General features: G+C 53.5%; 11 protein-coding genes across 11 annotated transcripts; 6 read left to right on the top strand and 5 right to left on the bottom strand.

Annotated features, from left to right (window-relative positions):
• Positions 1-258: 258 nt before the first annotated feature.
• PHACADRAFT_246199 (uncharacterized protein) lies at positions 259-802 on the bottom strand. The gene is made up of 2 exons (XM_007389743.1): positions 532-802; positions 259-473 (listed from the first exon to the last, which is right to left on the bottom strand). Exon 1 carries the CDS (start codon positions 794-796, stop codon positions 569-571), a length of 228 nt encoding a protein of 75 aa, XP_007389805.1. The 5' UTR covers positions 797-802; the 3' UTR covers positions 259-473; positions 532-568.
• Positions 803-1,077: 275 nt separating this feature from the next.
• PHACADRAFT_246197 (uncharacterized protein) lies at positions 1,078-3,265 on the top strand. Its single transcript, XM_007389742.1, has 3 exons — positions 1,078-1,134; positions 1,189-2,361; positions 2,411-3,265. Exons 2-3 carry the CDS (start codon positions 1,680-1,682, stop codon positions 3,220-3,222), a joined length of 1,494 nt encoding a protein of 497 aa, XP_007389804.1. The 5' UTR covers positions 1,078-1,134; positions 1,189-1,679; the 3' UTR covers positions 3,223-3,265.
• Positions 3,266-3,789: 524 nt separating this feature from the next.
• PHACADRAFT_203561 (uncharacterized protein) lies at positions 3,790-6,539 on the bottom strand. The gene is made up of 6 exons (XM_007389741.1): positions 6,020-6,539; positions 5,828-5,967; positions 5,632-5,770; positions 5,510-5,581; positions 5,106-5,455; positions 3,790-5,049 (listed from the first exon to the last, which is right to left on the bottom strand). Exons 1-6 carry the CDS (start codon positions 6,260-6,262, stop codon positions 3,996-3,998), a joined length of 1,998 nt encoding a protein of 665 aa, XP_007389803.1. The 5' UTR covers positions 6,263-6,539; the 3' UTR covers positions 3,790-3,995.
• Positions 6,540-8,500: 1,961 nt separating this feature from the next.
• Positions 8,501-9,277, bottom strand: PHACADRAFT_246196 (uncharacterized protein). The gene is made up of 5 exons (XM_007389740.1): positions 9,230-9,277; positions 9,015-9,173; positions 8,852-8,953; positions 8,699-8,795; positions 8,501-8,646 (listed from the first exon to the last, which is right to left on the bottom strand). Exons 1-5 carry the CDS (start codon positions 9,230-9,232, stop codon positions 8,585-8,587), a joined length of 423 nt encoding a protein of 140 aa, XP_007389802.1. The 5' UTR covers positions 9,233-9,277; the 3' UTR covers positions 8,501-8,584.
• A 415-nt stretch (positions 9,278-9,692) lies between these two features.
• On the top strand, positions 9,693-11,164 carry PHACADRAFT_203559 (uncharacterized protein; the record flags this gene model as incomplete). Its single annotated transcript, XM_007389739.1, has 3 exons — positions 9,693-10,326; positions 10,382-10,581; positions 10,637-11,164. Exons 1-3 carry the CDS (start codon positions 9,699-9,701, stop codon positions 11,162-11,164), a joined length of 1,356 nt encoding a protein of 451 aa, XP_007389801.1. The 5' UTR covers positions 9,693-9,698.
• Positions 11,165-11,519: 355 nt separating this feature from the next.
• PHACADRAFT_167708 (uncharacterized protein) lies at positions 11,520-12,567 on the bottom strand (the record flags this gene model as incomplete). Its single annotated transcript, XM_007389738.1, has 3 exons — positions 12,386-12,567; positions 12,034-12,336; positions 11,520-11,871 (listed from the first exon to the last, which is right to left on the bottom strand). Exons 1-3 carry the CDS (start codon positions 12,502-12,504, stop codon positions 11,520-11,522), a joined length of 774 nt encoding a protein of 257 aa, XP_007389800.1. The 5' UTR covers positions 12,505-12,567.
• Positions 12,568-12,954: 387 nt separating this feature from the next.
• Positions 12,955-14,658, top strand: PHACADRAFT_246194 (uncharacterized protein). The gene is made up of 11 exons (XM_007389737.1): positions 12,955-13,021; positions 13,077-13,126; positions 13,178-13,263; positions 13,315-13,333; positions 13,388-13,456; positions 13,507-13,628; positions 13,679-13,732; positions 13,788-13,836; positions 13,884-14,266; positions 14,321-14,334; positions 14,391-14,658. Exons 3-11 carry the CDS (start codon positions 13,232-13,234, stop codon positions 14,618-14,620), a joined length of 972 nt encoding a protein of 323 aa, XP_007389799.1. The 5' UTR covers positions 12,955-13,021; positions 13,077-13,126; positions 13,178-13,231; the 3' UTR covers positions 14,621-14,658.
• Positions 14,659-15,410: 752 nt separating this feature from the next.
• On the top strand, positions 15,411-17,509 carry PHACADRAFT_246191 (uncharacterized protein). The gene is made up of 4 exons (XM_007389736.1): positions 15,411-16,070; positions 16,127-16,686; positions 16,740-16,972; positions 17,029-17,509. The coding sequence occupies exons 1-4, from the start codon at positions 15,848-15,850 to the stop codon at positions 17,273-17,275; spliced, it is 1,263 nt and encodes a 420-aa protein (XP_007389798.1). The 5' UTR covers positions 15,411-15,847; the 3' UTR covers positions 17,276-17,509.
• A 575-nt stretch (positions 17,510-18,084) lies between these two features.
• On the bottom strand, positions 18,085-18,703 carry PHACADRAFT_246190 (uncharacterized protein). Its single transcript, XM_007389735.1, has one exon. It carries the CDS (start codon positions 18,601-18,603, stop codon positions 18,406-18,408), a length of 198 nt encoding a protein of 65 aa, XP_007389797.1. The 5' UTR covers positions 18,604-18,703; the 3' UTR covers positions 18,085-18,405.
• Positions 18,704-20,850: 2,147 nt separating this feature from the next.
• Positions 20,851-22,699, top strand: PHACADRAFT_23708 (uncharacterized protein; the record flags this gene model as incomplete). The annotated part of the gene is made up of 3 exons (XM_007389496.1): positions 20,851-20,899; positions 20,963-22,540; positions 22,569-22,699. 3 exons carry the CDS (start codon positions 20,851-20,853, stop codon positions 22,697-22,699), a joined length of 1,758 nt encoding a protein of 585 aa, XP_007389558.1.
• Positions 22,700-23,739: 1,040 nt separating this feature from the next.
• On the top strand, positions 23,740-25,256 carry PHACADRAFT_246189 (uncharacterized protein). The gene has a single exon (XM_007389734.1). It carries the CDS (start codon positions 23,903-23,905, stop codon positions 24,761-24,763), a length of 861 nt encoding a protein of 286 aa, XP_007389796.1. The 5' UTR covers positions 23,740-23,902; the 3' UTR covers positions 24,764-25,256.
• Positions 25,257-25,893: the final 637 nt, after the last annotated feature.

The following is a 25,893-nucleotide window of genomic DNA, read 5'->3' as shown; positions in this document are numbered from 1 at the left end:
CGTTCGTCCTCGGAGCATATTCAGCATTGGTTCGGATGCGCGGCGAATGTGCTTTCGGACCAATCTGAATTCGAAATGTTGAATCTTTGCCGATGAGATTGTATCTGCTCCGTTAACATCAATTGCGCGGTTTTCGTGATATCGTGTTCACTGTCGTACGATTATATGCATCTTTGAACGATTCCAGTTGAGAGTCAGCTGCAGGACACGATCCGGGTGTTCACGCTCAACGTGTGCAGCTTGAGAGCCAGCCAAGGATATTATATGACGCGGGCTCGCAGAACTCCCGTGCGATACAAGCACGTCCGATAGCATGAGGGACATGGTACATGCCGTGATATTTTAGGAGACTGTTCTCCAACTTCCGTGAACACATCCCAGCCACAAATACTGATGGCGCGACCTCCGCAATTCTCTGCTCTTGGCTATGGCATCTATGCTATACGAGAGCCGCAACTACGTGGACTACGGGCCTTTGTGCAATGGCGTTAAGAAGATAAAGTATGTGGCCAAAAGCGCAGCTGGACACACCTTCATGCCCTGCAACAATCCATCTCTCGTGCTTCCTTTACGCAGGAATGAGTATGTCTCCCCATGTCCTGATAGCCGCAATGCCACCAAGGAACACTGTGACACCGGTCACAATGCTCAGGTTTCCTGGGATCTTCTCCGGTGCAAAGATTTCGTTGCGGAGGAAGGCAGAGAAGGCTGACTCGTTTGGGTCTGAGAGCGCACCGCGCGAAGCGCCGCTATAGTAGGCGGGGCCAGAATTTGGTGGTGCAGAGCGACGGGCCATTTTTTGTTCGTGGACGTTCGGAGGTGAGGAGCGTTCGAGGTTCGCTTTCGGATAGGCGCGCACGCTTCTGGTAAGTTACGGAAGGTTGTTCTCACGACCCGCGTTTGCCCTGCTCGCTTTTCTAAAATTCCCGCTCACGTCCTCCGCCAATGGGTTCAATAGCTTGGTCTCTATAAGTTATAAAGTTCTCCCGTGGCATATACCTCAAATCTCAACAATGTCATTCCTCGCTTCAGTCTCGCTGCAGCGGGCAAAAGCTGCCCTTCCGCTGGAACTCTTGGCACACTCATTTCACACGTCCTCCGCGTTACTGGCCACGAGGAAGGGAAACAAGCAACGTACGTTTATGATCTTCTATATTGCAGAAGACTGCTGAGGATTTTGGCGTACAGCAAGCCCAGGTTCATCACGAACTCGGCTCTCGAAAGACCTCACTCCGAAGCGAGGAGGTCGTGCCGGCTCTAAACAAGCCAAGAATCTCGAGGTGGCCAAGATTCCTCTTCCTGCTCGAGAATCGTTTGTTCGGGACCCTGCACCGCATCCGGAATCAGACACAGACAGATTCACCCAGTCAGAAGAATCTCGGGCAGCCGGACAAAGAAGAGCGCGATATCGCCAGCGAGAGCGCGAACGCGAGGAGCGCCTTCAAGCACGAGACTCTAGAGGCGCGAGAAGTACAGAAAGAGCGAAGAGTAGCACAAGGGAAATGAATACTCACCGATCGCCTCCTCCGCGTATCCCCGTCGACTATCCTGGCCTTAACCTCAATACACCACCGCCACGAAAACCGAGGGTGGAGAATCCGCTGGCTGATGAATTTGACAGGAGCACGCAGACCGAGGTTGCATCTGCGCTGCCGACTGAATTCACCTCCCCACCCGTCATGGAGGGTCTGCTCTCCTCCGTCATCGACAGTCTTGGACCTAATGCTCAGCCCACACCCATTCAAGCGCTTTCCCTAAAGCACCTCTTCGCACCGCCGAAAGACGGGTCGAAATGGCGACAGTATCTATTAGCGTCAGAGACAGGCTCCGGAAAGTCGCTAGCATACATGCTACCTGTATTGCAGGACCTGAAAACTTCCGAGCTCTCCGGGCAGATTCCTGAGGCCGCATCGAAGAAGGGCAAGGCACGAGTCGTCAGTCCACGGGCGATTATCCTTGCTCCAACACACGAGCTCTCTCGTCAGCTCTCCAAGACTGCAAAGTCGCTTCTGCACAATGTCAAGCTGCGCGTGCTCTGCGCGTCGCAGGCGAACCATGGTTTGCAGCAGTCTTCGGCAGCCAAGATGGCGGCACAGCTGGCAGATGAGCCTGCCCAGGGCGATGGGGCTATCGGGAGCAAGGCAAAGCAGGTCGATGTGCTTGTCGGTACGCCGTCGAAGGTGCTGGAGATGTTCAGAGGGCATGGTTGGAACTGGGACCTGGCCAAGCCCGTTGACGAGACTGCGGACTTTGATCCTGAAGGTCGTAAGATCAGGTCTCGCAAGTTCGTTGTAGGAGAGCCGGAAGTTGGGCTTCATCGTGTGGAATGGGTCGTCGTTGACGAAGCCGATGTACTTTTCGGTGTGTTTCCTCTCAACCTCGAAAGTATCAAGGCTAATTTTTTTTTCAGACCCTGACTTCGAGGAGTCCACTAGGATGCTGCTGGCTGATATTGCTGCTGCTCGCGGACAGCCGGTGCTCGCGCCGAAGCCGGCCGAAGGTACGACGACGCTACCATCGCCACTAGTTGTCTATAACTACCCATTCCACTTCCTGCTAACTTCCGCCACCATCCCTAACTCGCTCGCCACCTACCTCAACGGCCACCACCCCGAGCTCATTCGCCTCGCCTCGCCTAACCTGCACAAGCTGCCCGCGAAATTGAAGACGGAGCATGCGTCCTGGACTGGTGGTAACAAAGGCGCCGACATCGAGGCACGGATCCGACAGATCTGGTACAAGGACTCGACGAGTGGAAATGGGCGGCGATCGAAGATACTCATTTTCTGCAACAAGAGCACGCGTGTCGAGGAATTTGGGCAGTACCTCGCTGAAAAAAGCATCCCGAACATTGCGCTGACGAGCACGGCTGAGGCGCGCGGGCGGGGCTCAAATAAGCACCTTGAGGCGTTCCTGCGTCCCATTGGACCCAAAGCTGCCGTCGATGCGGAGCTCGCCGACGCGCCCGTGAAAGAGGATGCGCCTCATGTGCTCATCACGACGTCGCTCCTCTCGCGTGGGCTTGACTTCTCGCACGAGATCAAGCATGTGCTCGTCACGGATCCGCCACGGAACATGATCGATTTTCTGCACCGTGCAGGCAGGACGGGGCGCGCAGGACGCTGGGGCACTGTCGTCGTGTTTGGGAAGACCAAGGGGCGCGGATCGAACATGAGCAAGGAAGTTATAAGCAAGGTCCGCGAGCTGAAGCATTGGTCGTAGGCTCTCCTTTTTTGTATAATCGTACCACAATATCTGCTTAATTCACCACTGCTCTTAACATTCCGTGACTATGAGCATTCTGGATGGCTTCGGCTACCTTATGTGTTCGCTCATATGATCGAACACTTGACGTAGCTGATTATAATTATCCCCAAATCGTGGATATTGGCGTGGTGGCTGCGCATAACAACTTCGCAAGTGGGCTCTGGTACTTGCGGAAGTGCATGTTAACGGTCTGCGTGCACACTGGCAGGCATGATCTTTATGAACAATGACGCCTTACATAGATCGTTATTGCCCGCCTCTTTAAAATCTGGATCCATGAAGCAGGGATTCAGAGCCGTCATCTTCGTAAACTTGCTTGACTTACATAGCTGCCCTCAGTCTTACTACCCCACTCGTCACGCAATGCTTTCTCGTGGTATCAATAAGTGTGTATTTCAGTACATACGAGTATCTGTTCTGGCCATAACGGCAATAAGCATGCTAACACAGTATGTGTCAGCAACCTACAATCCAACTGGACTGGGCTACGACAAGGCTGAGGAGACAGACGAGAGTAAAGTGGGTGAGTAAAGACCAGCTCGAGTCTGGCTTGTTATTGAGCAGTACGAGCTCCTTTTATACATGTCAGACTCGATACCTAGATTATACTATGAATATACGGAGGTGTATAGAAAGTGAAAGAATACTGTGGAATCCGGGAGAACCGTCCGGACTATGTAATATTCATGACAGTATGACACGAAGTGCACAGGGGGTATATAGATCTCTCACCGACGCTCACACTTCTCAAAATTGTACATCCCCTTCCCGCGGAACCTCTGCACGCCCAGCGCGTCCTCCTCATCCCGCACGACGACTGACACCTCATGAACCTTCCCATCTCTCCAGCCCCGGATGAGCTGCGGCGCCACGACAAGGCTCGTGTAGCCTACTTTGAACAGCATGTCGCGTATAACCTCGTGCTCGTATCGTAGGCTCTCGATGAACTGCCGTTGAGAATCATGCGATATGGACTTCGTCCGCAAGAATTTCTGCACGCCCGTCGCGGGCGTCGGCATCGCAGCCTGGGGTGGGCCCGCAAGGTCCGGCGGGATGATCGTGAGCGACGAGTCGTAGAGAACGCGGCACAGCTCTCCGTCTGCGGCGTCGACGAGGCGCCACTGGCACGCGCCGTTGTGTGCATCCTTCGCGGGCGCCGTCGCGAGCGGGCCAGTCATCTGCGTCTGGCAGAGCAGCGCGCCGCTCGCGCGGTTCGCGAAGATGAATGCGCCGGGGGCGTGCGCAGGGAGCACGCGCCACGCATGTGCCGGGTCCTGCGGCCCGAAGCGCCGGTATACAGCCTGGATGTGCCGCGAGTAGAAGTGGTCGAGTGTCGCAAGCCGTCGGTCGCTCCGCGCGACGAGCGCAAAGAGATCTTCACGTGCTGCAGGGGCCGTGGCTCGCGCCTCGGGCTCGGCGCCCTGGTGCAGCAGATACCACCGCGTCGCTTTCGCGGCGTCCGCAGAGACGATCACATTCGGCGAGTCTTCCATGTCCGTGAGCCCTATTGCGGTCGCGTACCAGCCTGAGGCGACGTTCTGGAGCAGAAATTGCCGCCGAGGGAGATCATTGCCGGTGAGAGGGATAGGTGGTGAAGGGTTCTGCGAGGGGAAGGGCAGGATGGAGGACCACGGAAGGCGGACAAGGCACCATTCTTGCCATTTCAATGGACCACTCGGAGATTCCTCGGTAATGTGAAGGTAGTTGCAGCCATCTCCACTGGGACACCTTGCATCGAGGACGATGTGCGAGTTACAGCCTCGTAGATAGAAATAATCTGTGCTGTGCATTACTGCCAGTGAGCCACGCAGCTCGCAAAACAGGATATGTCTCCTTACGTCTCTGATTGCCTACTCCCCATGAACTCCCATGTCTGGCTATCCCCTCCTCGAGAGGACCAGCACACGACCTGGTTCCCCCCGTCCTCTCCCAGTTGGCGATCTAGCACCGATCCTGTTGCAAAGTTCCGAATTGTATATCGAAAGTCTAGCCCTCGTCTAGAATATATCGTCCAAAGCTGATACGGACTGACATTCTTGCCGCATGGGGCAACATAAGCATGAACGAACGTCGGGCTCGACTTGATGTGCTCGCACTCGACAACACTGCCGTCTCTGCTGTTGCGGATAATGTACAGCCCTTCAGGGACATCGAGGCGGACGTCTTTGATGGGCAGAGGCTGTGTCTCCTGAGTGTTGCTTTATGAGAAGCGATTGCATACCGAAGCAGGAATCATACGAACCGGGATAGACATGCTCTTAAGCATACCGATCATTTCGTCTTGTCTCACACGAAGATTAACGCTGCTTTGTATCTGGGGAATCTCTCAGTTTTGCGTGCTGCGGACAGATACAGCGCACAGACCGTAAAGAGGTGGAAGGAATGCACCAGCTCATTGTCGAGTGACCTTACGGCAGTCGCATCCTGTGTCTTGTAAAAGACCTTCTTGAGTTTGCTACGTGATGAAAGTTCCTGCACATAGCGCAGAATCTCGTGCATGGTACTAAAATTATAGATCATTTCACAAGTGACATCAAGAGTTGGAGGGAAGCATACTTACTTGGTGAGCTGTGTGAGATCATTTTGCAGCTGACTATTGAGGGTCGCCCCAGCTCCCTTGCAAGAACTTGCGACAGCAACGACAATATTCCGCGCGCGCAACCCAATGAGCTGCAGCTCCCGCTCGGTCGTTTTTATTTGCTTAGGACGCTTGTCAGCATGCGCAGCTCTCGCCATGAAGGGGAACGCTCACATCAATAGTTTGTAAGATCTTGACTGCTACGCTTGCGACATACTTGATGCAAGGAAGTGTATTGGCAGCATCCAGGAGCTCTTGCAGCGAGTTAAGCGCAGCAGTCGATGCACTTGCTATGATTGCGCCGGGCGACTGGTCTTCAGCCATTGCTTGGCCAAGAGTGGGCTGCAACGAAGACGGTTCAACTAGTTGCCAGGTAGAGAGAGACGAGGCATGAACTCGCGGTCTGGAGTTACTCATGAGGCATGCGAAGTGAAAGAAGGGAGAAGACTGAGAGTATGCCAAGGCAGTCTGGGGGAATAGACAGGACGTGAGTAGGCACGTTGATATCAGAACAGCCCGTGCCTGATTGAGCCAAACTCTAACTACATTGCCTACGGACGATAAGGTCCGTGATGAGGAAGTCGTACGCCCGACGGCTACGACGAGCACAAGAGACCTACTCCGTACGGCGATACAGCGACCGTATCGCCCTGCGCGGGCCCAGCGGCCCTTCTGACATCGTACTACTGGGCGTTTCTACGTTCGGAGCATTCAAATTGAACGTTGAACTCCGGAGCGCTGGACAAACCATAATATTATGAGCCACATCAAGTCAGTAGCGCAAAGACTTACAGTATCTCCCAGGCCGTTGTTTCTGTCTTGGATACGCGGATCGCTGGCCGCGCCTGGCAGGCGCAAACCACATAACCTGCCAAAGTTAGGGCGCGTCCCAATAAGCGCCGTGCCCAAGCGTACGCCGGGCAAGACGCGGGCACCGAGTGTCCTTGTTGTTTTCGTAGGCCATCGATGACTACGTTCAACATTGCAATGCCCGTGATCAGACATCCTAAGGAGAATTCAGCTAACTCCTCTTCAGAATTATCCGGTCTTTCGTCTGGCGGACGCTTTGCAACAGCCTATACAGTCGTCGGTGACCACAGCCTGAGGTTCAGCTAATCTTAAGACGGCTTGAATGCATATCACTCCGACGGTCTCCTTAGGATTGTTGCACGGCGGCGGCGACACGGAATTGAGTCGGCTGCGCTAGATGAGAAAAGTGTCTTCTTCGTGTGGCAACCTCTGAAGCGAGAATTTTAACTGGATTCACCGACAGACTAGCGACAAAGGAAAGTGAGCCAAGTCGTCGTAACCATTCGCAAATCGGAACTCCGTGCCCTCAATAGCTTGGTGTCTCATGTCCTATAGGTTGACAGGTTAGCTGATGGGAACTACAGAGCCTCAAGGTAGTCTTGTGACTGGTTCAGGCTTCGCGGTTTTACGACATTTGGTAACTTCGAGGCTTCCGCGGGAACTTAGTCAGCCCAATTGTGCATCGCCACGGCCGTCAATGTGCTGCGATCTACAAGTTCTGGTCGAACTTGCCACTTGCCCATCCAGTACCCTACCGCAGCTCAGTATCACAGCGACCCCACAAACTTCTGATCAGCAGCAGACTGACGCATCGCCGAACTACGCACCTCATCTAGTTCATTGATCTGGAATCAAATTGCTTGCGCTCGCACCGTAGTGCGCAGTGCGAGGATGCTGTTCGCCGCCGCCTGAAAGTCACTCGATCTGCCTCTTGAACGATTCGGCACCAAGTTAGACCTCGTACCGCAAGACGCGCGCCATATGAAGAGCGGACTATAGTACAAGTTGAAATACACTTACTGGAGGTTGCAAGTTACTTGATGCGGCATCACCTTTACAGTGCTTTGCAGGCCAATCTGCAGTCACCGAAAATTTTACGCGTGTTTGTCCCGCACTGAATCAGTCACGACAGAGTAAGTCACAGTGGAGAACTCTTGCAATGCATACTGTCTAGGTGCGAAGCTCATTTATATTCCGCCACACTCTCCGGACTTCAACCTCATTGAGGAAGCATCCTATGACATCAAGCCCTGGCTTCACCGCCATGAATCTGAGGCGGTAGATGCTGCTGTCCGACCGTAGCTTATACGCCAAGCCATGGTGGCAACAGCCCTTAAATTGCGCTGAATTTTGCAGAAAGCCGGTGCTTATGATTAAGCTATGCATCGAGTTGATTCACCAGCAAATCCTTCGACACACTTCGCCTCGGCATGCTGGAACAAACGACTGTGACTGTCCGTGACTCACGGTGACTAACCTAGTACTGCTTATGGTATTAATTTGTACACTGTAGATTGGCCTGCAAAGCACTGTAGGCCAGCCGATCAATTATAGGCCGTGGCGAGAGCATGCGAATATCGGGAACGACGTCGCTATCTGAGATCTGTTACTCTTCATCGCTACAGTCCGTTCCGATGGTGCGACTATGAAGCAACTGTCCCTGCTTCGAGACGGCTTGAACGGGCATGACGTCACTTAACAAAACTTATGGTGGGCTAAAACTTGTCAAAGGGCCAGGAAGGAGTTATGGCGTAGATGTTCTTGCTGCATAGATGAGAGGCGGACATTGGTATTGTTTGGAACCTGCTCATGCAGTGTGATATCCCTGTAAATGCACGCGTGAAGGAAGAACCCAGCGAGACTCAGCTGTAAAGTATACAATTATCATAAGCGGAAACAGCTCATTACAACATACATTCCAGTTGTGGTCTAAAGGCGATAACGCTTCTCCATCTCAGCACGGATGTCCAGAGGCTGCGCCATCTCGGAGGCTAGACGAAATACAGTCAGTACAAAGTATAGCACTGCACACATTCGACGTACCTGATGTCATAAAATCCGCAGGCTCTATCGTCTCGTCCCTCCCCATGAGGATATCGAGGTGCACGTTTGTCGTTCGGTATGTCGGCATGTGAGGGTTCTATTACACAAAGCGTAAATAACGTAATAGCTACAGTGATCGAGAAGATTACTGACGAAACCAACAATTTTGCGCTCCATGAGCTGGCGCACAGGTGCATGCAAACCGTAGACGTTCCTCTGCATGGTCAGCTTGAAATTGTCCTGGGTCTCTTCCCACTACAGATTTGTGTGATTGATCAGTCTGCCGCGGCCATGCTGAGGCCATGATGTAACTTACGTTCTCCAGCCTGTCCTTGATAGGGCTCACAGTCTGCACTTCCGCCGCAAGACTTCGTGGTCCATGTGAAAGGGTGTCATGAAGACCGAAACCGTTCGCGGTGTCCTCGACGGACGCAGTCTTGGGACGACTGGAGGGGACGAGGCGCAGAGAAGGGTCCTGTGTGAGTATGTGAAATAAGTACGATTTGAGGTTGCGCGCCATAGAATACCTACCATCACTGGTGATTGTTGGAAGGAGCGATAGACGTAGAGAATAAAGGGGATGCAAGTTAGTAGAAAGCTAGGGGAGGCCGCACGCGACGCGTCAGACGTCCCTCAAAATACTAGTTATACCATTAATATAACGCGACAGAAAAACTTGCGCTTCATGGCTGAGTTGGTTACAGCGTCTGTTCATGTTGCTTTATGCAGGCCCAGTTCGAGCCTCACCTGAACGTGGACTTTCTCCCTTTTTGCACTTCCTCCAGTGCTAGTATACGTATGTTGATATTTTTCAATGCTTGGCATAAACCAGCAGGCTGAGTTTGGAGACTCATGATTGCTATCGCTTTCATGTATCGCTTTCTTCAGGGACGATCTCTCAGCGAGGCCCATCGTTTAATTCGTTTTCCAGTTTCGTGGTAAGAGCGTTACACTTTCACTTTATGGGTTCATCGCCGCAACTTACTACCCTCACGCGCAGATGAGCTCGCCGTCATCTGTATCGACAACCTTCAAGATCGAGGATGCTCCAGGAACATCTCACAATGCCATATTCACTCATTGGCATCCAGGAGCGTACTATTATTCGTTCTCTGCCACACAACCGTATGGCTGCCCTCCTGGATCGACTCTGGCACATGTGAACCCTTCGATGACTTCGACGAGCGCGTTTCCTGCTACGCCTGGCATCGCAGCGTCCACTGAGTACACCGCTACGCCATGTCCAGATTGCGGTCAAGTGATCAAGGTGTCGAGCTCGACGACGTACCACATGGATAGGCACAGAGAGAGCCAACGGTGCATGCGCCAGGCAGTGCGGAAGCTTATGGAGGAGGAGGAGGCCAGGGCGAGTGCGCTGAGGACGGAGCTGTTCAGCAACGTACCGTGTGATCGCGTGCAAAGAGGCAATGGTGGCAGTGCGCGTGCAGCCGTTGCAGGAGATAGCGGCAAGGAGGCCCAGGAAGAAGACTCGGGCGAGAAGTACTGTGACATTGGTATCCAGGCTGATCCGGTTCTGCCTCAACTTCAAGTTCCTCAAGTGCGAACGACGCGCAAAGCGTCAAGACGGTGTCAGTCCGAACCTCTGCTAGGCCCTCTCGAATCACATGGTACGCCACTTAGTTTGTCGAATCGTAGGTGTTTAACCATCTACTGCTATGGAAGAACTCGATGCGGCCGCCAAAGTATGCGTTTTCGTGGTAAATTCTGATCTGCAGGCTCAAAAGGCAACGAAGGAGAGGGACTCGGTCAAATGCTTGCAGTGTGGTGAGACCTTGCTGAAGAGGAACGTGCGAAGCCATGTTGGCAGCCATATTCTCCGACAGGTTGTTAGTGCACCAGAAGGGCCCAATATGAAGCACACGGTACGTAGCCTATACGCCATCATTGTTTCCGAGGCTACGTTCAAACCATGTTCAGGTCCACCCAAGCAACCCCTGCGGCTTCTGTGGACGCGCTGGCTGCGACATAAACCTTGTCAAGACGGACTCACCCGCGTCGAAGTACACCGCGACGACATCCAACTGCCCGCACGCACATTCCTTCTCGTGGAACAAGGCGCGGCGCTTCTCGTCGGTGATGCCGTGCACTAATGTGCCCGTGCAATGCCTGCTTTGCCCAAAGGACCCTTTTACGAAGCTGCGGACTGTATATTGGAAGTACAATATGTTCCACCACATTCAGACCGCGCATCCGGAACACTGGGACTGGCAAGCGCATCGCGTACACGACATCGGCATCAATTTTCGCAGGCTACTGGCAATCTCGGAGAGGGAACTCGATACTGTTGCCCGTGGGCGTACCCGCCCGTACCCTGGAGCTGTTGGCGGCGCCGTTGACGACGGGGACGGGTCGGTTATCTCGAATAAGCGTGCTGCTGTCGAGGCCCTCGTACGGAGTACGAGTCACGACTCGGAGGGCTCCCTGAAGCGCTTCAAAAAATCTTAGAGATATGTTAAATTCGTTTCCTCAAGGGAACGTGTCTTAATCAACGCTTTTCGCGGCACAATTCTGTACAACGCGAGCAACATGACCGTATGCTATAGAGAAAATTTTTATTTTGACAAAAGCCAATTTTTTCAGAGGGTGCGATTGTCGCTTTTCGGATCGGAGGGCAGCTCACCAGGTGATTAATCTTTTGGTGCTTATTATCTTGAACAATTGTTGGGATGATACTAGCCACATGTTTTTCATCGAAAGGATATTCACGCAGACGAGATTGATAAAGACAATATAGAGGACATGTGCTCTTCGTAACGAGCTACGGAAGGGACGAAACCATTGATACCAGAGACAGTGACCATTAAGACTCTTCGGGGACAACGCCAAATATACGAGGCAGGTCGTCCCACAGCCGCTTGATCTCGTCCGCGATCTTGGTGCGAAATAGCTCGGTGCACGACGCGCACATCTTCCAATTCGTGGCCGCGTCTCTTGGCTCCTGGGGGACCGCAATCGGGTCCAGGCATTCGACCTCCTCAACACCGGTCCAGAGGCTCGAATAACGCGCCGCGCTAAACTCGTCGTGCTTGCGCAAGATGATCTGGTAGCAGTTCGGGGTGCCGTCGTCTTCCTCTTCATCGCCGACAACATTGCTGTCTGGGCTTCGGCCCGCCTGCGTGTCAAGCAGGAACGCGCGGTGCGCGTGCGGCAGGCTCTGCACGAGCCGCTACCGGCCTTGCACGAGGCGGAGCATATCGACGCGGTGGAGCAGGTGTCATCGCGCGGAGCGTGCGCTGCGCCTCGGCGCGCAGTCGCGTTTCTGCCGGATGTCGTCCCAGTTGAGTGTCGGGTCCGAATAAAGCAGGCGCAGATACGCTGCTGGGAAGATAGATGAGAGTTCTAAATCACGCGCAAGACGAATTGCAGAGGCGGGCTCGGGAAAGTGGTCCTCGGGATGCTCAGTGTCGTCCTCCAGAGACAAGTAACGCGCACAGTCTTCACTGTAGAGTTTTTCGTCACGACAGAAACGTAGCCAGGCAAGAGCAGACGTCGGCCAGTCTTCTTTCAGATGTTGAATTGTGCGGGAATGGATTGAGTCAACCTCGTATTTGTCAGCTACCTTCAAGATACCTCGGACGCGAAGTGGCGTATCCGAATCCAGCCTCTTCAGCGGCAGTCTACAGCGCGACATGTAGCATGAGAGAGCCGAATCAGAGTTTAACGCACCCAAAACTATAAAGAGAACATATAAAGGCTTTCGATATCCTCGATATCATCATGGAGCCGAATGATGGCAGTGCTTTGTGGGTCTCATTCGTGTCTGGTTGCACTGGTATGGCGAACATGTCCTGGAAGATCAGCGAATGATATGAGAGAACAGTTTTGTGTGCGCAGAATAAGTATCCGATGCAATGGCGAGCTGCAGAGATATTCACGTCGCCAGTGGCAAAGTAAAGTTTTGGATGTCATTGCAGAGAAGCTGAGCCTAAGCCAGATGGAAGTTGACCGATATTCTCGCTCGAGGGAATCATGGTCCCAAAATGGCCCTGTGTTATACATCGTTATATTTTTATCAGCAGTATACCGTTGCACAACAAACCCAGGAGTGTGTAGTTGAACGTCGAAGAGCCAGGAGGTCGCGTCAACGTCTGGACTTTGGCATTTTGTTTGGGCCTGTTAGGATCCAAAGCCTATCATTTCCTATTCCGGCGTGGTGTTTCGGCCGAGCCGGAACGCGCTTCACGCAAACCGCCATGTCATGCCAGTCTCCTAGGCCACTGCACGTCATTTCGCGCGCATATATATTATCAAGACAAGCATGCAGTACTACTGGAGCTCAGAGGAGATGGATTCAGCTTCCAAGTACGTCGCAGACACCGTGTTCTATTGTGAATCGGTCGATGAGCATTCGAGACAGGTAACACGAATAAGTCGAGGAATGTACCACTGGCGTTTGCCTTTGACATAGTAAGATACTATCTGATTTTGAAAGATATAATATCTAAATGTGTACTGCAGGATGGAGTCTTGATTCGGGGCAACCGTGCGATCCCGTCGGCAAAGCGAGCTCTCATGGTGCTGGAAGGCGACAATCCGCTCAAGACGTAAGCAGACGTTGACGAATTACCGTATAAGTTGCTTAAGAGAGACACCAGCAAGATTCCATACATTTTGGTAGACCGGGCTGCTCTCCCTCGCCCTTCGAGCCCTTTCTAACAGTGTGCGTAGCTCACGAACGGCGGCGGTATAGATGAGTCCGAGCGATGTAGAAGGTTGAGTAAGGAGTTAAGCTTTGAGGTACGTCATGCTGACATGTATATATGCTCCCGATTCGACATGAATGCCAGATCAAACCTACGCAATACATCCAAGCTCACACAATTCTGAAGACTGTGGTACACAAGTATACCCACACACCTGTCTTAGTGCTTGGAGGCTTGAACGACGACATAAGAAAAGTCGCTGAGAGGTCAGTGTTGATGACTGATGGACTCTGTAATGAAGCTAATGCACCAATAGCTACGGCTTTAAACACGCATATACCACTCTTGACGTCAAGGCATGGAATCCTTCGTATGTCCGAGTGCATATATGCACCTATCTCCCGATTAACTTTGGCTCGTAACAGTGTCTGGCCATTCTATGACTTGACGCCAGACGAACGCGCCAGGGCAAAGGCAAGTTCCTCAGTCCCTTCCCTTCCTCGCTTCTGACCGTCCCACAGCCGGCAGACTTCTCGACAACGCCCATCCAAGCTGTCTTCGTCTTTCACGACCCGCGCAACTGGGCGCTTGACGTACAGGTGCTATGCGACATCATTCAGTCGGGTGGGATCGTCGGCGGACCGTACAAAGAGCCCGATGTTCCTGTCGAGCTCATTTTTTGCAACCCCGACCTCATCTGGCGCTCAGACTTTGATCGACCGCGACTCGGCCAGGGTGCATTTCGCGAGGCGTTTCAGGCCGTGTTCCGCGCGCTCACGGGCAGGACGTACCCGTACACTCAGTACGGCAAACCCACGGCCGCGACGTACAAGTTTGCAGAGCAAGTCCTGCGTGACAGGCTGACGGAGATCCAGGGCGGGCCTGTGAGCCAGATGCCTCAAGTGTAAGTCTCAGAACTGCGCTCTTCCGACTAGTCTCTCAATTCAATTCATGATAGGTACATGATCGGCGGTGCGTAGCTCATCCACAACCTCCGGACCTCCGAAGACACTGAATCTGCACCACAGATAATCCCGAGTCTGACATCGCAGGCGCGAATGCCGCAGGCTGGGATTCCGTACTCGTGCAAACTGGCGTGTATGACCCGGCGAACGGCCCACCGCAGCACCGGCCGACCCACATCGTGTATGATGTCGAGGAGGCGGTGCGCTACGCTATCGATCGCGAAATACAGCGCATGTCAAGCTGGAGGCGACATGACGCCCCTAGGCTAGAAAGGTCGTTTTCGGAGAAATAGAGCCACCGGTATACACCTGCTGGATTTATAGATTTCATTTTTGGCACGCCAGGATGGTGATAATCGGAGCGGAAACTGCGCGATTGCTGACGCGAGGTGTGGTTGGCGGCTCCGCAGTTTGTGCTCCGGTCATCTGCCCTGCTGAACGTCGTCGGGCTCCTTCAAAGGCTAAATTGGTAAGCAGATCTTATCCTTTCTCGTTGAGCGAACTTGATGCTTCGTGCTTTGGCACGCTTTCATTTTACGAATCGTTCACACCACCAGCGCTACGTTCATCACGGTTCCTGGGCTTCCGTCACATCGCATCACCGAATACCAATTCTGAGTGGAGTACTTAAGGTCTCGCAGCCACTGTATGAGGTCACCATAGGTGTGCGTGCTCTCTTCTCATTGGCGGACACTCCTCGGGGCTGGGGTGCATTGGCTTTCACGCGACATACTCATGTTCTGATCTACAGTGAAGTCATAGCGGCTATGGACAGCCTGAAAGGTGTGATATCGAGCGCAACTGTCGAAGAAAGTCGATTTGAGGCTACACGCAGCATGGTTCCATGCAAATGTAAGCCTACCGCTGTGTTATGACCCGAAGAATGTCTCGTTCTAACCATTTGTCTGCAGGCTGCGCAGCCTCGGCCGAGGCTAGTCCTGAGCAGAACGTTCGCGGAACAGAAGGGGGCGGAAAAGATCTGGCAAAGGTATTTCCTCTTATGGGCACCATAGAACGTCATTCAACCAATAGCGCCCAGGTACACGGGAGCCAGGTTTAAGCATGTTCGTTCTTCCACCAGCCTGCGAGCGTTGCATGAACAAGGCGGAAAACGGCAGGTGCCTGCGCTCTTGACCCAGGACACTCGAGAGGACTGGTCTGTGTAGCTGGGGGTCGGCGGCGGAGAGCCTGCTGAGGCCGGTTGGGGTGCTGAAGAAGGCCTGGAGGCGAAAGGGCATGACATCTTCGCCCGTGGCACGCGCATTTCATATTGCTGTCACGTCTAGAGCATCTTCTATTCGCTGCCTCGTGGCATTTTCCGCTTGCAGGAAGGTTGGCAATATGGCGAGGCGCCCCGCGAGCCTCGATGAACGCATCGCCTGGCGATGTTTGGCAGGCGTCGACCCCACCCTCATCTATATAAGCCTGCGTGCCTACGGTCCCGAAGCTCTGTTTCGAGTCTCCCCCGTTTCTCGCGCTCACATCCCTACGCCTCACGACACGCGCACGCCCGCGACGACATGAGATACGCCACCCTCCTCAGCCTAGCGCTCGCTCCTTCAGCGGCGCTCGCGCAGAACTCAACGTTCTTCGCCGGACTCGTCAGCGCGCTGACAAATGCAGGGCTCACGCAGTTGATCAGTGTTACGTCGATGATCAACGGCACCGCTACCGGTCAGGAAGTCCTGAGTGATATCTCGAATGGCAGCCCTTACCTGCTGTTTGCCCCGAATAACGATGCTTGTGAGTTTCACCTTGCTTGTGCTTCTTCGCTTGCAGGGTACTGAAGGTAGTAATAGGGTCGAATGTTCCAAGCAACTTTACTAGCAGTGTCACCACTCTGGCGGACATCTTCTCATACCACGTCGTCCCTGGCAACTTCTCCAACGTACGAACCAACTACCCCAACATCACCCTCGGCCAAACTCTCTATAACGACTCTGCTACAGTGCACCTGGAGGGCAACAAGCCGCAGGTCGTGGCCTGGGCGACCCGGAACGACTCCATGACGCACGTACTTAACCAGAAGAACGACTCGACGGTGGTCAACACGACGACATTTGGAAACTTAACAATATTTATAGTCAACCAAGTGTTGCAGGTGCCCGAGGACCTTGAAGACACCATCCCGACGAACAGCCTGGACGCGTTCTCGACGGTACTCGAGAGCGCGACGCTCAGCTTCTACAACAGCAGCACGAACACGACGGGTGACGTCACCTTCTTTGACGCGTTCAACACCGGCTTCCACGGGTTCACGCTCTTCTCGCCGGATGACGCGGCTGTCAACGCGTCGAACAGCACGCTTGCAGGTCTTGCTGGGAACCGCTCCGCATTCAATGCCGTGCTCTTCAACCACGTGAGTCGCCTCTGTCTCTTTTTCGTTCATCCATACTAACACGCGCTTCACAGGCTATCAACGGCACGACGCTGTACTCGCCGTTGCTCACGGGCTCTCAGAACTACACGTCCGCGGGAGGCGAGACGTTTTCGTTCAAAATAAACGGGACCGGTCAGTACGTCACGCTCGGTAACACCACGGCAACCATCGTGCAGCCGGACGTGCTCCTCCCGAACGGTGTCATCCACATCATCGACCGCGTCCTGCTCGACACAGACTCGGACGCGAGCGCGGCCAGCTCTGCGTGAGTTTCTCTCCGTCTCCCTTGAGTTTTGCGCGATGTTGACAATGGCGTTGTAGGCTCTCCTCTGCGACCTCCGCCGCGACGGCCTCGCAAAGCTCGCAGACCGCGCCCATCGGCTTCAGCATCACCTCCTCGCTTGCGGCCGCGGCGAGCAGCGCAGCGAGCAGTGCGTCGGCAGCGGCCAGCAGCAGCGGTAGCTCGGGCAACGGCGCCGCTGCACTCGGCTTCAACGCGCACAACCTGCTTGGCATGGCTGTCGCTGTAGTCGCCGTCGTCTTTGGCGGGATCATAACCGTCTTCTAAGCTGGTTGTTCCTTTGGCGTGGATCGTGCACGAAAGCGATGGAGTTGCTTTGCTTTCACTTTTGTGACGACTTATGTTCTGACGTTTTGCACGAACTTCCTTTGATGACTCTTCTTTGTCATGGACGATTTCGCTGTACATTTTATAGTACTTACGTTAATTTTTTCTTCTTCAGACTAGGAACTTTTCTGTGCCATTTTACTAGTCATATACCAGCTCGATATTTTCTCATGCTCTGAACAACGTTCGCATGATTCTTGAAAGAGGTGCGACGTGGTTGTTCAGACTCGCAGCGTCCTGCTCGCATCTGCTGTAGATCTTGGCCAGCACGATGGTCCGCTCCCGGGGTGACCTTCGCGGGCACCACTCTGGCGTAAGAGTCGAAAAACTGACAGCTGCTGAAATGAGCTCGACCTTCGCTGTCTTTTCCACACCAGAATTAATAGCAAAAGCTTAGCTGCCGAGTGGATCATGGTAGGGATGGAAATCGTTTGCTGGTACGCGCGGCGTGTGTCCACGCAAGAGCCATACAGAGGTAGAGTTTAGTGTCCTTTGGCATGACCGTTTGATGAGAGTAAGGCCGTAGACGGCAATGGTAACGTGTGGGGGTCGGGGTTAGCTGGGCATGTTCGGTAGAGGCTGTCTGGGCCTGATCGTCATGACCGTCCCGTTCATAATCACAAGGTTTTGCACCTTTCCGCTCGTCATTTTCGAATGACTCGTCAACCAGCACAGAGAGGTATAGGTATACGAGGAACAAAGTATCGGTGCCACACTTCCGAGGCCAAGATGGCCTCTCGCATGAAGAAGCCGCTACAAGATCGCTTTCGTCCAGTAATAGGAGATGTCAAACGACGGAAGAAACGACTTAAACTCATCAAATGAGGTTAGGCGGTGCGACGCACGGAAGAAATTGTACGCGCCGTGTATGAACCGGACAGGTCTGCGCTCCATTCTACTATTAGAGACAAGCGAGAGTTTTTCAGAATTATACAGTTATTTGTGCGTGTCTGCTCATTAGATGCGCATTACAGACACCATAGAATTTACGCCGGCAAGCTATGCATCGGACGGCACAACGTTGTCGGTTATATTCAAGGGGTTGGTAAGGCGAGAAAAGGCCTTATTTGTCAGATTGATGGAGGAATGGAGAGTATAGAGCTGGAAGATGACATGTACGGCGAGTCGGACGTGGAAGGCTGGCTGGGAGGCGTCGTGGCGTGATGCCCCGAAGGATAGCTGGGCGCGCTGCTTGGGGCAACCACATTGGCATGGGTGCTTGCAAAAAGAGCATTCTGAGTTCGGCTGGCTGTCCTTAGGTCTGCCATTCTATGCCTGTCTCGCGTATCGCGGGGAATAAGCTTCCCGTTGCAGTCGTTTACGACACAGCTGCAAGGTGAGAGCTTTGCTGCGCGCCACCTGCCCGGTCTGTAGATCAAATTGCATACTGAGCCTCGAAAATACAAGATTTCAACGATACGCACCATGTATCCACTGTGTAGACGGCCTCTCTTGATCGACACGCCGGCTGAGAAGACGGCTTGGGACAAGCGAGAAGACTCTGCGCGGAGTCTTACACAAGCACTCCGAAGTGAAACACTTACTCTTTGCTTCATTTTAGCGCTCCGAATGAAACCAAGTAAGGAACTTACTATTTAGTAATTTACGGTTTTACACGCTACTCAATATATCGAGATTGAGAACGAAAATATATCTGAGGAGCAAGCCGACAATCTAACACGCAAAATTGCCCACACAACTGCGATGATCCCTCAACAATATCTACATCCAATGCCCTGCCCTTCATGCCTCAGTGTGCACGCCGTGTCTACCGCCCTGCCGGTGCCCGCTTGCTTTCAACGCTTTTGCACTCTGCCGTTCCTCGAAATTGACCCGTCCAGCCCCAATTCGCCGTCTTCGGCTTCTCGTGTAAGGATGCCTGTGCCCACGGCCTATGAGGAACCCTGTCTCAGAGATCGCCCACCTAATCCTCTATCACTACCCCCGGGCCTGCATGACCTTCGAGTCAGTTCGCGCATGTATGTGGAAGTCAAGTCATTACGTGTCAAAGCGTTTCGACACGCTGTATGGATGTACACGCACAGCAGAGAAAACAAATGTAAGGTTTTCTAGACATTAATCATGATCCAAGTCCGTTTGCAACTTTGCCCGCACCAGTACTTGCTTGACGTCGTACGGTGTGTGTAATATTGTTCCGAACTATCACAAGGGCACTGTAAGCATCCACGAGTGCGACCTGCCGTGTTTTAATGCCTGTTTAGGAAGGCTGGAGGCAAGCAAGGATGAAAGCGCGCCTGGTACTTGCTCAGTGACACAGGGTGGTAAGCGCAGTTTTTTCTCAAGAAAACTCAGGCAAAAGCGGCTAAACAAGGCCCAGTTATTCCTCGATTCTACACTGATGCAAACTGAGGAGAAACCGGTGCAAAACCAGCCAAAAGGGTCTAAAACACAGTAAAACTGGCGGAAAAATGAGTTTTGCCTTCGGTTTCTTTCAGGTGAAAATCGGAGAAAGTTGGGGCCTTGTTGGATCGGGTTTTGGCCAATTTTACGCCGGAAAAAAGTGCGCTTACCACCCAGTGTGATGTGCTCGGCATTATCTCGCGCCAATCACGTGCGTGACTATTTCATAAGCGCTCCTAGTAAGGTCCAGCGATTTGTCTAATTACTCTCCGCCTGTGCCGGTGATTCTTGGATACCTGCTTCGGATACTGTGGTTACGGGGAGCATTACTGTACTGCGTAGTTCTCGTCTTCTACATCTCCTAACGTACCGTTCCAGGCACTCCGAGTCATGTGCTCGACCCCCAGTCTGTGGCTTGCGAACATGAACACTCTCGGACAGCCTCTTGGCCACTTCTGTCCGCTAGACACACGACCGAATCGTGAGTCATCTACGCCTGCGATTATGTGACGCGTTATAGCGCGTATACGGCTGTGGAAGTTTTGGCTGACAGCGTTGCCAATAATTTTGCTCTTACCGACGGGCAGCTACAATCTGCGCACTGCTGCAGAGGCACAAGGCACAGAGTCACTCTTCTCAGTATCGCGCTCGCTCACCCGGTTGCCCTCCTGTAAAGCGTCACGTACCTCAAGAGCCAATGGACTTATCGGCGCGTCGTCGAACTAAGTATTCACTCGACTCGCAGTTTATCAGTATTGCATCGACGATGAATAACACCTCCGCTTTCCGAGAGGTTAGACCAATATGAGACGTAGCTTCCACTTCTTGGTCGCTCCAAATGACAAAGTAGTGAGTAACATCGTCTGTTTACGTTTCTTCGCCTGCATAATAATGAAGACGATGACAGGGTCAAATTTCCCGAGCAATTTAACCAGAGATGCTACCACTTTCGTCCCTTCGTTTTCGTATCGTTTTCGTCGATTTTTCCGAAACGTAAACCATCTACAAGCACTCGCGGTGTGTTAAATGGTGTTAGCGCCAGGCCTGCGCAATATCACGGTTTAGCGTGTGGATTTCACGGCGATTGCCGCAAGAATGCATCCTCGCTACCCCAACGTTGCACAGGCTTGCACCTGGGACCCTCACCTCGAAAGATGCAGAAAGATTGTCCTGAACAGACCGCCGTGTGGGAAGAGGACAGTGGTGTGTATCTTTGACTGAAGAGCAATTAGGCGGTGATTCTGACAGCGGCTGGTCATCATGTAGTCTCCCCGATTGCACGGCTCCCGGGCGAGATACTCGCAGAAGCCTTCTGTTGGCACATCCTAGCAGTCTGCAGTGCTGCCGAACGCAAGCTGTACCCCGCCAAGGATGATTTCATTTGCCCTGATGTCAAGCCCTCTTATGTATCCCCTCCCGCGCCGTACTCGTGGCTCAGGATCCGACATATTTGCCGCGCATGGCGCGAGGTCTCACTGATATATCCAGAACTGTCGACTCACATCTTCCTCATTCACCCAGAGTGCGTCCAGGACCTACTCAGCAGATCGGGCACCCTCCCTTTGCACATCTACATGTCAAGCTCCATGTTCACGTACACTCAAATGAGCAATGTGGCCGCATCCTGCGGGCTGTTGTCAGCTCATTTTGAGCGTATCTATTACGGCAGTGTGCCTATCCCTGAGGATATAGTCTATTCCCAACCGCAGCCTTTGATGGGTGGGATATCTAGGTTGATGGTCTTGGAGTTGAACTTTTGGAAAGCGTCAAATCCCACTTCCCCCATTATTTCTAATTTCACATTCCCCCAACTACAGCGCTTAACCACCCGCAACGGTACCATCGCTGCGCTCCGTCCCATGCTTGTGTCCCATCTTCGAGTTCTAAGGCTCTTGCAGTGTGAACCAACGTCGGCAGAAAACCTCCTTGCTATCCTGCGACCGATGCAACACCTCGAAGAACTCGTGCTATCAAATACGATCAGTGGAGAAGCGGACTGGCGCCAGGTCCGCGACACTTACTTGCCGGGGCTGCGAGGCACGGTCGACCTCCCTCGGCTGCGGCTGCTCAGTATCAGCGAGCGGAGTGCCCTCACAGGCATCCCCTTTCTCTATTGCATCGCACATCCGCCTTCCACCGCCATTCGTCTCAGCTTCAAGCGGCTATCCAGCTGGCACATCCGGCACGGCGAGGGCGGCTGCCTGCTCAGGCTGCTGTCTGCCAAAATCGACGCCTGGAGCGATCTCGACGACCCCTCCCTCCGATCTCTGCGCGTGGGCACCAGCAGAGGAGACCTCAACTTCGGCGTCATTGTGAACGTCTGGCGTGAACGGCTCCCGCTTTCTGCTCTACAGAACTCCCCCCGCGACTCCACGTTCTTCCAGATCTCTCTCGATACAGACCATAAGACGTTCATGACTGGCCTGCTGCACCGTCTGCCGCTAGCGGATGTGACAGCCGCGCTCATCGTGGACTCGGCATCGCTGTGGGATGCCGTGGACTGGGAACAACTGCTATCGCACCTACGGTCTGTCGAGGAGCTCACCTTGCGCTATGAAGTCTTCTATACAGTACAAGCCGAACCCCGCACCGCTCGAGGGCTTTGTCCTCAGCTGCAGGTGCTCCGCATACACGAATGCGCGGTGGACAAGCCCTACTTCGCCGTCCAGCAGCTTCCGCCAAACTATGCCAGGCTTGCGGAGCTCGCGCGTGGCATTGTCGCTAATGGCGGGGAGACGCTATCGGTGCACGCAGAGGCAGCCGACTGGGTGGGCACGGTGAAAGGGCCGCCGGCTGAGCCCCTTGGACAGGGCCCACAGACCCCGAGGCATTGGCTTGCCACTTGTATGTCGCAAATCTCGGCGATGCTCAGGGGTCTCTGAGGACTCAGGACTGCGAGCGGGCTATGTCGACACTTGGGAATGCGCCTCTGGGGGAACAGTATATGTCTGTACACTGATGCTATACCACTATGAGACAAGTATCACATCATTTGAGGCCTAATTTCGTTCCCGAAATCGGTCCATCTGCAGGGAACATCAGGCCAAGTCGCCAGTTTGCGCCACGTTCAGTTACTAGTGGTATGGCAGCACGCAACTTACTATGAGCCCATAAGTTCCATATTTGAAGCACGGATGCTCTGCAACAAATGAGCACTTCACGACTTACCCTTTCACTAAGTGTCACAGCCCGCTAGTCGATGTGTGCGGGACTCGCCAGAGAGGCGGATCAGGCGAGAACGTCAGACAGTCCATGGTCTGGACTGATATCGTGGTCGTTGGCGTCGTCCTCCCGAGAGCGCCCGCACTGCAAATCCTGGGTTAGGGTTACGGCGATTGCCGCGAATGCCGTTCCCCGCCGTTACAACGTCGTTGCACAGCACTGTCACTTAGCTCGGCACTCACCTTGTAAAATGCAAGACTGCCGTGAGCAGACTGCGATGCGGACAGACCACAATGGCGCGTACCTTCTCTTGACTGGTACTTAGACGATGATCTTACGGATAGTCATCACGATATAGTCTCTCCGATCGCGCGACTCCCTAATGAATTACTCGTAGAAATCTTCTATTGGTATATCCTGGTGGTGTGCAGCGCCGCAGAGCGCGTGCTGTACCGGCCCAGGTATGACTACGGCTACAACTACCGCGATATCAAGTATTCGTATTCCGATATGCCACTTATCACGCCGTACTCGTGGCTCAGGATCCGACATGTCTGCCGCGCATGGCGGGAGGTCGCGCCGACGTACCCGAGATTGTCGACCCACATCTTCCCGACTAGACCAGCATGCGTACAGGATCTGATCAGCAGATCCGGATGCCTTCCCTTGTACATTCATTATTTAGGCCTCACACATGAAAGGTTCCGAACAGATGGAGACGCATCGCGCAGGCTGGTGTTTGCTCAATTTGACCGAATCGTTCACGGCAGCCTATTCATCGCCGGGGACATGGCTGATACCGGACTGCGGCTATCGACGGGAGGAGTGTCAAAGGCAAGGTCTCTCGAGCTGATCTTCCAACGGCAGACAAATATCGCCTCCCCCTTCCCCCCAAACTTCACATTTCCCGAGCTTGAGCAGTTAACAGCAATTCACCGCAATGTCACCGCGCTTCGTCCGATGTTTCTTCCTCATCTTCGGGTTCTGAGGCTCATACAATGCGGGCCAAGGCCAGTAGATGAGCTCTTCGCGATCCTGCGGCCCATGGAACGTCTTGAAGAGCTCGTGCTATTTGATACGACCAGCAGCTGGCGACAAATCCACGAGACTGACTCGCCAGGACTGCACGACACAGTCATACTCTCGCGGCTGCGACTACTTAGTATCAATCAGTCGCGGGGAAGTAGCCTCGCAAGCATTCCCCTTCTCTGCCGGATCGCACATCCGCCATCGACTGCAATCCGTCTCGGTTTCAGTTGCCTCTCGTTCTCGCACGCCGAGTACGACGGCTTTATAAGGCTGCTGTCAGCGAAGATCAATGCCTGGAGCGACCTCGACGACCCCTCGTTTCGGTCTTTCCGCTTCGACATCGACGAAGCACCCGACTTCTACGTTACCGTAAGCCTCTGGCGCGATCGTCTCCCGCTCTCCTCCTTGCAAGACTCTCTCCATTACTCTCCATTCTTCCAAGTCTCCTTCGGCACAGACAACAAGGCATTTGTGGCTGATCTACTGCGCCGTCTGCCACTGACGGATGTGACGACCGCGTTTATCACGGACGACGCGGCGCTGTGGGGCGTCGCATATTGGGAGGAGATGCTATCGCTCCTACGGTCCGTCGAGGAGCTCACCCTGCGCTATAAGATCGTCTCATCAACCCCAGTTGAACCTCATGGCGCGCACACGCTCTGTCCTCGACTGCAGGTGCTCCGCATCTGCGAATGCGAGATGGACCAGTTATATGCCGATCCACGACGTTCCAAGCTCATCGAGCTCGCCTACGGCTTTGTTGTCCGCGGCGGGGATACGCTGACAGTGCGGCACCTTGACGCAGGGGTGGGCGGCCTAGCAGCAGGCGCGACGAGCGCGGTGAGAGGGCTACCGTCTCTTGGGCAGAACGCGTAGACCGCCAACGCGCGGCTTATCACACGCGTTTCGCGAATTTCTGCGATGCTCGTGTCACTCAGGCGTCGCTGAGGACTGTGAGCGAGCCGTCCCGACACCTGCGCTCGTGCCTCGGAGGGAGTGATGTCTGTGCACTGTGATGTTGTATTGCTACGAGGCGAGATACTCTGGGTATGGAGATGTGACGAAATGTGTAGTGCTTGAGGGTCCGGTCCAGTCCGGTCTTTTTCAGCAACCAAGCAGGACCAGGACCCAGACCAGTCAAGGACCAGCATATATTTATGTAGGACTGGACCAAGACTGGGTCCTGGTCCTGCACAGTCCTCCTTGCGGTCCAGGACCAGTCATGACCGGTCTCGGACCAAATTTGGTCCATGACCAGTTGGGACCAGCTCAGACCGGTCCCCTCCTAGTAAATATCGTACAAATGAATGGGTTTTGACTTAGAGCAACATATACAAGTAGACTAACAGTATAATATGCTAAGTTCAGGACAAATCAGCCACGAGGCTGTACTACTCAGCTAACTCAGGAAGCTCTACAAGTTCACCCGCTAAGGCGGCATTCCAGCGTGCAGTAGACACCGCGCGACTCGCCTTCATGACAATATCATGAATTCCAAGCCAGCGGGTGGTAGGAATACCCTGCTTGGCTTCTCAAGGTACAGAGAAACGTCAAATCCTGTGAGTCAAAAATAAAACAACATGTGAGTGCGCATGAGTTTTGAGAATGCCAGAAGAGCGTACCAGATGCCTGTATTTCAGGCAGATACCGCGCATGGTTCTTAACCTCCAGCAAATGTTGAAAAATTGACACTCGAGTGTCGCGGCCCTGTTTGTCGAGCACGGCACTGAGCTGATGCTCAGGATCTAGTGGTGCAGCGATCAACAAGATGCTAAGCACGAAAACAATTGCTACATACCACTCATGCGTTGCCAGATTGTCTCGGCATACTGTAAAACATCGCGAAGATACTGTTGAGTGGAGTCGGATGCTGAGGGAGTGCTTGACATGGCTGGATGTCTGATGAGCTCGGAGGGAAGGTTGCCGTTGTGGTCTGTGTCATCAACAGATATATCTGGCGGGTATTTAAATACTCTATGAAATGTCTCACAAACGAACGAAAGGCG

This window comes from Phanerochaete carnosa (assembly GCF_000300595.1).
Source record: "Phanerochaete carnosa HHB-10118-sp unplaced genomic scaffold PHACAscaffold_1, whole genome shotgun sequence".
NCBI classification, from domain to species: domain Eukaryota; kingdom Fungi; phylum Basidiomycota; class Agaricomycetes; order Polyporales; family Phanerochaetaceae; genus Phanerochaete; species Phanerochaete carnosa.
The sequence above is the reverse complement of the archived record's forward strand: the minus strand, read 5'-3'. Positions and strand labels throughout refer to the sequence as shown.